The 9,301-nt window shown below is 51.5% G+C and overlaps 1 protein-coding gene and 1 long non-coding RNA gene across 2 annotated transcripts; one reads left to right on the top strand and one right to left on the bottom strand.

The window, feature by feature from the left end:
* The first annotated feature begins 4,672 nt into the window (after positions 1-4,672).
* LOC122206415 lies at positions 4,673-9,018 on the top strand. Its single transcript, XR_006196448.1, has 2 exons — positions 4,673-5,084; positions 8,288-9,018. It is a non-coding gene; the product is annotated as an uncharacterized LOC122206415 (long non-coding RNA).
* On the bottom strand, positions 5,090-6,165 carry CCDC182 (coiled-coil domain containing 182). The gene has a single exon (XM_042915554.1). The coding sequence runs from the start codon at positions 5,895-5,897 to the stop codon at positions 5,436-5,438; it is 462 nt and encodes a 153-aa protein (XP_042771488.1). The 5' UTR covers positions 5,898-6,165; the 3' UTR covers positions 5,090-5,435.
* Positions 9,019-9,301: the final 283 nt, after the last annotated feature.

Here is a 9,301-nt window from a genome sequence, read left to right as displayed (position 1 = left end):
TCGGGCTCTGTGCTGCCAGCTCGGAGCCTGGAGCCCACTTCTGATTCTGTGTCTCCCTCTCTCTCTCTGCTCTCCCCTGCTCATGCTCTGTGTCTCTCTCTCTCTCTCTGTCAAAAATAAATAAACATTAAAAAAATTTTTTTTTAATGACAGCAAAGATGCACTGACCTGGCAGAGACGGCCACCACCTCCCTTGTTTCCTGGCTGGCCTCCTGTGACTGGTGCCACCCGCAGCCTCACCTGGACCATCCCAACACAGTCTCTGTCTAATGCAAGCTGACCAACCATTCCAATTTTCCCAGGACTAAGAGGGTTCCTGGCATATAGGACTTCCGGTTTCCAGAGACAATTTCAGTTAAATAAGGACCAGTCACCACAGATAGTGACGCATGGATTACATTTCTAAGAGTGACTGCCTGTTTTAAGGACTGAAGAGTGCAAAGCCTCCCTAGCGCCCTTTGGGTCATCTCAAGCCTCTGGCTTCAAGGATGAAGGCTGGGTAGGGGGTAAGCAAAGGGCAAAGCAAGCGAAGGCAGTGGACTGACATGCACAGCATTGAAATGTCGCTCCACACCTCCATGTAGCCCATATCCTCAGTCTCTGGACCACCTAAGTCCATGCTTCTCCCGCCATGTGACAGCCACTCCCACCGCCCAGCTCTGCCCAGCCATGCCATTCCCCAGAGCACTCTTCTTCCTGATCCTCGGTATCTAGTAAGTAGAGAAGGGAAGACTGAGGTTGGGGCAGGTGGGGCTGGTGGCCATCCCACAGCCCCGCCCCCAAAAGAAACTCAGATCTTGGGTAACTGAGGTGCCCAGCCCCAGTGGCAACTGCTTGCTTCTTGCTTCTTGTCCGCAATTGGTTTCGGATAGGCAAGCGACCCAGCTCTGGCCAACGAAATGGTGGAGAAAATTTGCAGAGGGTGGAGGGGAAGGGGGGTGGATTCGGCAAAATGGTTTCCTCTCTTATAAGCAGGAGGCTTGCTTGCGAGGAGAGTTCTGCCTCTTCTTTCCTGCATTGGAAGCCATTGAGCGATGACACAATTCTGGGACTCCTGCAGCCATCATCACGTGACCGTGGGCTGGGAGTGGGTGGTGAGGAAGGAGGAAAAGAGGATACAGAGATACCAACTCAGACCTGTCATGGTCGAATTACTACACCAATCATCTGTTTCAGATGTCTCGTTACAGGGGAAAAAATAGGCTCCTCAAAGAAGTCAGCATAACGGGCATCCCGTGGCCTGTAGCTGAAAGCTCCCGATAAAGAAGCAAGCTTGAAACCCGGCAGCAGAGAAAACTGTGAGAGGACATTTAGACTTTCACCCTGTCTTCAGGCGGGATGCCTGTTTAACCTAACCTGGACGTATGTGCACCTGAGCTCTCCAACACAGGAAATTCACGAGCTTCCTGCCTCTTCCTCTATCTAGCACTTCTTCCTCATCATCACTGCAGGATGACTCATCTTGCAGCTGGAGGACCTTGGGGCCACCCCCATGGGACCTTCCAGCAAAGGGGGCCAGCCTGTCACCGCAAGTCCCTTCCTTTGGTGTGGGATGGTGGTCAAGAGAGGGAGCCCTAGAGTCCTGTTCTATATCCTAGACTAGTTACTTAACCTTTCTACGCCTCAGTTTCTTCATCTGCCATAGGGATAATAGTGCCTAGATTGCAAGGTTATTGTGGATGAAATGTCAAGTGCATCTGACATGGTGTCATGGGTCCCTGAGACCACCTTCAAGTTCGGTGATTCACTAGAACTACTCGCAGAGTAAGAAAGCCGTTATACACATGATTACAGTTTATTACAACCACTGGATGCAATTAAAGACTGGCAGAGGTAAAAGGAGCACAGGGCAGAGTCCAGGAGAGACCAGGCATAAGCTTCCAGTTGTCTCCTCCCAGTGGGGCTGTAGGGACAACGCAATTGTCCAGCAGCAACGTGTGATAACACATATGAACGACTGTCAGCCACGGAGGTTCACCCCAGTCTTGGTGCCCAGGGTCTTTACTGGTGGTTTATCACCTGGCCCGGAGCACCTCCATGGCTGACCTCACTGAGTCTCTAGCCCCTCCAGAGGTCAAGCTGATACAGCCTGGCCCAGCGGCCCCGCCATGGATCATCTTGCTAGCGTGAACTATCTGACTCGGCCCAAGGCCCCAGATAAACAAAGACAGTCTTATCAGACAGCATATTGCAAGGACTTAGAGGTTATCTGCCAGGAGCCGGTCAGGGGCCAGACCTTTCTTTTAACATGAGAGATTTCAACATCCCGCACCTGCTGAGACACCCTTTACTGCACAGGCACACAAACAGCACCCAATGTGGTTTTTTTCTTATGTGGGACTGAAACCAGCTAGCTTCAGACTAGCATCTATCTTTGGTGGCTAGTACTGTCCCAGAGAACTTTCCATTCCAACCCTTCTCTTACTAGTTGGAGGGCACCCTTACTCCCCATTCCTCTTTCATTACAGAAAGACTACCACTCAAGTGGCGTTCCTGGGCTCTTCCCCTCCCTGACTCCTCTCCCCAGGAAAGGCGGGGACTTTCCAATTGGTGGCTTTGGACAGCTCCGCCCTCCCTCTCTCTCCAGCTGTCCCTCTGTGGAGAGGTCACACAGTGACACACACACAAGCAGCTGTCCGCCCCTACCAGCACCTGTGCTCAGAGGCAGCATCATGTTCAGGGATGAGGTCCTAGCAAGCCCATGTGGCTCACAGACCCCAAACCACTTTCTCTATCAGCTTTATCAGTAAAAAAAAAGTGATAGAAGTGATTCTGTCTCCATTTGCCCGTGCTCCTGTGTCAATCCCTCAACTGGTTCCTGATGGAGGCAGAGAAAAGAGGGGTGACCTTGATTAGCTCCCACAAACCCCACACCTAGCGTTGAGAAGGTCATGACTAGGTCCCCCTCAAACATCTGCCACCCAGGTCCCCAGGCCCTTTACCATGCCCCCTCCTCGGGATTCCCTGCCTTGCACACTCCAGGCTGCCCAGGACCCTCTGAAAAGTGCTGGGCCAGAACTAAGCACAGAGCCTTCCAGGCGTGGACTTGGGGGTGCCATCACAGGACAGCATCTCCCCATCTCTTCTCAGAATTCACACGAACGCCGTCGTTTCTGAGCAGCCTGATTAACACACTGAACCTGCAGTAGACGCAAACCTTTTCCACATGAGTTAGCATCGGGGCCAGTTTTCTTGTACAAAACAGTGGATTTTGTTTAAGTGGGTTCTACGCCCAGTGTGGGGCTTGGACTCACGACCCAGAGATCAAGAGCCCCATGCTCTACTGACTGAGCCAGCCAGGCGACCCAGCAGTTGATTTTTTAAACTCTTCTTATATTTGGCCAATCAAGTCCTTCTTCTCAGATACATTTGTACGCACCCCCAAACAGCCGTCCCTCAGAAGATTTAAAGGCATAGGAGTCACCCCCCACACACACACACACAAAACAGAGCTCACCTCACCAAGTTCAGTATGCCCATTTCATCTACTTAAGAAGCAAGTCCTTAGCACATAAAGCTCCTCATATACTACAAATTGTTTAAAATGAGCACAGCCTTGGGGCACCTGGGTGGCTCAAACAATTAAGCGTCCAACTTCAGCTCGGGTCATGATCTCACGGTTCGAGAGTTCGAGCCCCACATGGGGCTCTGTGCTGACAGCTCGGAGCCAGGTGCCTGCTTTGGATTCTGTGTCTCCCTTTTCTCTCTGCCCCTCCCCCACTCATGCTCTGTCTCTCTCTGTCTCAAAAAAATAACTATTAAAAACATTAAAAAAAAAAAATGAATACAGCCTCTGAAGTTAGATGTCCCCAGGCTCAGATCTCAGCTCTACCACTAATCAGCTGTGTGACCTTGGCCTACTTCTCCTCTGTGAGCTTCGGTTTCCTCATAATCCCAAAGTGAAGGTTATAGTTAGTACTTGCCTTCAAAGGGCCCAGCCTGGTGCCTGGAATACATCATATTCTTGATAACTGTAAGCTAGTGGCAGTAGCTTTTACATTATTTACATTATTATTTACTTTATTACATTACGTTATTTGTAGTATTTACATTATTATTACTTCAGCTAAACCTTCCAAGGGAGAAACGGCCTGAAGCTAAAAGAGGGGTACAGCCCTTCAGGGTGGACGGTGACAGATGGACCATCCAGCAGTGGGGGTTGCAGATGTGCAAATCTTGTTGGGAGAGATTTTATGACACAGGAGGACAGACAGGGCCTCAAGCCAGGAGGACAGTGGCCTGGCTGCGCTCAGGTGCTGACTCTGGCCTCCAGGCACCCGGCTTCCGCTGCATAGGGGAGAATCCCCATTGCATGGCAGCATTTGAGGGGGGGGGGGGGGGGGGGCGGGACCAGAGAGAACCTATGTGACTCACTGAAACAAAGTCTCATTGGAAACGAAAGGCACGGTGACAGCTAAGGGACCCCCACGTCACCTCTGTGACAATCTGGATCCTCCAGAACAGGTTCATGAAGAGCCTGATGTGGTTCCAAAGGGGAGCGGGATGATGACTGCCAAGGACGACAGGAGGTGAACTGTAGTCCTGCCCCTTGCTAGCATGGAGACCTGGGGTGAAGGACTCCCCTTCCTGAGCTCCGCCTCCCCCTGTGCACAGTGGGGAAGTGACACTTGCTTCCAAGGGTGCCTGTAGAAGTAGGTGGGGTGGGGTGCGCACACCGCCTGACACGCGCCCGGGAGGCCGTAACAATTCTTGCTCCGTGGGTCAAACGTGAAAGCCAGCGGCACTGCTTTATAACCCACTTCGTGGGGGTGGAGTCTTAGCACGTCTTTGTGCATCTGCGCACTAAGCCCTTAGGACCCCGCCCATTTGAGCCCAATAAGCTCTGTCGATCTGATTGGCCAGACGGCAGAGGAAGCGCAGAGGAGGGACAGGTGGGCACAGGCAGCAAAGAAAAGCGAGTTATGGCAGTCTAACGAGGAAAGCGGGCAGAAGAGCCCACTGGACGAGGATAAGAACTACAAAAGTAATCGGAGGCCAATCAGTGCACGGGAGAACGATCCACCCCACTCGGTAGACCATGCAGCAAGTAACGACCAGGAGAGCCTTGAGTCATTAAAAGAAAGGTAAATCTGTTCAACACATCGGTTTAAGAAGATTAAAAAAAAAAAAAAAAATCATGTTATACATTTGAGCAATATTACCATGACAAACAGGAAAACAGTTAACGGTGAAAGTTACAGGTGTCTGAAAGACTGAGGATTGGGTGCCTCCTGTGATGCTGGGCGAACGGGAGCTTCACCTAAAGAACATACTGGGGTCTTTTCGCCTCTCAGCAAGGTGTTATTGAGGTGGAAGGAAAGCAATAGGAATGGGGAAAGGGTAGCAAATGGAGAGGGACTTAGGTTGGCCCCTCCATTAAAAAAAAAAAAAAGAAAAAAAAATCTTCCACTTGGCCGCTCGGCCGCAAGGAGGCCTCAGTTTGCCTGGATCTTCCTGGGACTGGCCAGCGCGTCGCGGTTGGAGCCCAGCAGCATGCGCTCCAGCCGCCTGCAGTGCTCCCGGAGCTGCTTCTCGCGGGGCAGCAGGAAGGTGAGGACCTTATTCCGCACGACGCCGCGGTCCTCCTCCTCCCTGAGCCGCTGCTTCACGCGGGCCGCCTGCTCCTCCTGCTGCGCCAGCGCCCCGTTCAGCTCGCAGAAGGCGACCTCCAGGTCACGGATGGCCTGCAGCGCCTCCTTCTTGAAGTCCGCCAGCTCCCGCTGCACCCCGGCCACCTTCTGCTGCAGGATCTCCAGATCCGCTGGCGGCGGGAAGCAGGAAGGCCACGACTGAGGGAGGGAAAAGTCTCCGGACTGGAGGCCGCTCTCCACCATCTTCTTCCCTTGTAAAGTGTTCACCTTCATGAGGATGGACCCAGCCCGATAGAGTGGTTCCATGGTCTCTCTTCCCGTGGGGACAAAGAGAGGGAGCTAAGAGACCCGTCTGGTCAGGGAATTTTGGGGGGCTAGAGACACAATCATTTGGAGTGGAGAAACCCCATGCATTGTGACATCGGGGCCTCTCCAGCCAACCAGGAGGAGAGCCACAATCCATTCATTTGCATATTGTAGCTTCCTTGGTTGGTTATCCAGGGCTTTGTCTGCTGGTCTACCCAAATTGTCTTCCTGTTACATGGATTTTCATCACTTCAATCACCCTTCCAAAACCTGAGCTTGATCTCTCCGTGTACCCTAGGGACAAACCGAGGCCCAGAGCAGGGCAGTAAACAGGCCAGAGCCAGGCAGACCAGGCCAGGCCCCGGGGGGCTGCCAGGTATGGGTTCTCTCCCTCCCACACATCGGTCTCTGGACTTCAGTACCTCGCAGGGAAACCGGCTTCTCTGACATCGCCAAGGTTCTCAGATCTGCACAGCCCTGCCTTTAAACCTCTCCTGAGGCACTCACTACCTTCACCCTCTTTTTCTGACCTAGCACCTTGTCCTTCCAGGTCTCAATGGCACAGTAAATTCCAGAAAGAAGTTGTAAGAAATATGCCCACTTCTACCTCTAAAATGCTAAAAATAAATAAATAGAAAGAAAGAAAGAAAGAAAGAAAGAAAGAAAGAAAAAGTAATTTCCGATCCCAAATCCATACTGCTATAACGATGCCAGAATTCTAGATAATCTTAAAAGTTGTGAGGCATGTACTTAAGAGGTTTTGATGTGTGGTCCACAGCAGTGCTGATTCAGTTATGTGCAGGGTGAAATCGGGTCACTCATTCATTTATTTGACAAGTGCTTATTGAGTGCTTACCAGGGAACAAGTGTGAGAAGAGTCCGGGGGCCCCACTCCCTGCGCTGCCGGATCATGCCTGAAACGTTGACACAGATGAGAAAACGCATACAGAAGGGTGAATCTCACACGTCTTACCTGAATCCTATAAGAAGGGAAAATGCTCCTAACTAGCGTGTGCCAGTTTGGTCAAGAACAGACTCCATCCTGTGTATCTTGATGTCTTTCCCAGACTTCTCTCCTGGCCTCCAAGTCAGAACATGTCTCCAGCTGCGTGCCTCAGATCCAATCTGTCCAAAGCTCGGCTGCCATCAAGTTAATGACACCACCATGGGGTAGCACCCACACGAGAAACCAGGGATCAGACTAGACCCCTCCGCATCCAAGTGGCTCTGGGTCCTCTTGACGTTATCATCTCTGAGCACCCTAGAACCCGCCAGACCTCTGGCGGGCCACCACCTATAAGCTGTGTCTCTTTGGCAGATGACCTCACTTCCCTGAACCTCATTTTTCTTATCTACAAAGTAGGGATACACTTCAGTAGTGTGCAGCTCCCTGGGCAGAGGGGTAGTGGAGGGGAGGCTCCAATTTACAACTGTTGCCAATGGTGTGACTACTCCCACGATGGCTGCTTTCCAGCTACCAACACGATCTCGCTGGGTAGAGGTGCACACTGTTAGCTCTCATGAGCACCACAGGACCCATGTTGGGGGTGGCTGCCATCCCCAAGACGTAGGTGCCGGAGAGGGCATTTTGCAGGGAGGTTTATGGCTACACTAGGGTAGAATTTTGGACCTCAGGATAGGGCAGCAGCTACAATTATTGAGACAGAATATTTGGTGAAAAGAGCACCGTATCGTTAGCAGTCAGGAGATCAGAGTCTGAAACTGCTGGGTGACCACAGGGCAATCACCTGCCTCCCTTCTCTGAGCCTGTTCCCTCTGGGATAGTGTGAGTAAGTGCTCCTCTGCAGTCTCTGGTTCTCAGAGGCACACAGCCCTTTCCTTTAAGCCAGTCCTGAGGCATTTACCACCTTCTCCCTTTTTTTGTGACCTAGGACTTTGTCCTTCCAGCCTCCAATGGCACCCTGAATTCCCTGAGGACCGGGAGCGTGCATTTCTCATCCTACACACCCTCAAATGTCCCGCCTGGTGCCCTGCACATAATGGCACTCAGAAAACTAGATGAAATGGGATTTATGTTCAGAGGTGGCCTTGGAATCCCACGACTCCCCTAGCTTTCCCTCTGATATGGCGGCACCTACTGGCCTGCGCAGGAACAGCATGCTTTTATTCCCCTACCTAAAATCCAGCTGGGGGCTGGGGAGATAAAAACAGGCTGCTCTCTTGTGGTGTATTCATTAGGCGTGTGTGCACAGGTCGGGCACATAGTAGGTTCTCAATGAAAATTTTTGTAATCAGAAAAAAGGAAGAACGTGTGTCTTCTTGTTTTTGTTATTTTTTTACTGGTTTGGTTTTTTTTTTTTTCCTGTTTGTGCCTGTCTCTCTCTCTCTCTGATTTTGATTCTCTGCCTCTTTATCTTTGTCTCCCACAGGGAATGGTGGAAGCCCTAACCAGAACTACGAACGAAAAGTAGCAAAAGTTAAGAAGACATGGCAATTTCTTGATTTCCCTGGTGCTTTATAATGAGCTTTCAGTTCATTGCTTCTCAGCACCGACCAGGGAGGACTGCTTCACATGAGCCTCAGCAGAGGTTGAGGACAAATGAAGACCCCAGGCTTGGTGGCCTCCTGAACCTTCGGAGCATCCTCAACAGGGACGAGTCGATGTGCATACGCTCTGAATGTTCTCCTCCCCGAAGGTCTATCGTCCAGGCCTATGCCTTCCTCACGAGTTTCCTTCCAGTCAGACGAAAGGAAGAAGGCAAATCTATCTGCTCCCTTCAAGATGTCAAGGGCAAGGGCTTCTAGCATCTCCTGGAAGGCATTTCTTGACCACTGTCAGGAGGGTTTCCCTGCCCCTGGTCTGTTGCAGTTCATAGGCTCCCAAGTCTCAGAATAATGGAGGACAGGCAGGTGGGGTATCAGCCCCACAGAGACCCATCCCCTGAGAATAAGACAATCCAAATGCGTAGGGGCTCAGGAGTGGGCGTGTTTCAAGAGGTCCAGGGTTGGGCACCACGGGGTCAGAGCACATTCCTGCTGGGCCCTGCCCGCCTCTTGAGAGTGGAAATCTCATGGACCATCAGCCTTCCCCAGCCTCCGCCATGTGTCCCCACCCCATGCCTCTGCCTCTGCGTGTGAAATAAACTCGATTCTCTCTTTTTTTCATGTTTATTTATTTCTTTTGAGAAAGAGCATGCATACGCATAAACAGAGAAGAGACAGGGAGAGAGAGAATCCAGAGCAGGCTTTTCACTGTTAGCGCAGAGCCCGATGTGGGGCTCGAACTCACAAACTGTGAGGTTGTGACCTGAGCCACAATCGAGAGTTGGCCGTCCAGCCGACCAAACCACCCAGATGCCCCTAAACCTGGATCCTTTTGAAGACTGGGAAAAGGGACACGACACAGGTGCACTCCTTCATGTACGCCCTTCAAAGTGAGGGAA

This window comes from Panthera leo, chromosome E1 (genome assembly GCF_018350215.1).
Source record: "Panthera leo isolate Ple1 chromosome E1, P.leo_Ple1_pat1.1, whole genome shotgun sequence".
Taxonomy (NCBI): Eukaryota; Metazoa; Chordata; class Mammalia; order Carnivora; family Felidae; genus Panthera; species Panthera leo.
Note: the sequence above shows the minus strand (reverse complement) of the source record. Positions and strands in the feature narration are given on the sequence as shown.

Bases quoted from the DNA above. Each gene is read 5' to 3' on its own strand.
- CCDC182 (XM_042915554.1), bottom strand. From the start codon at position 5,897: ATGGAACCACTCTATCGGGCTGGGTCCATCCTCATGAAGGTGAACACT.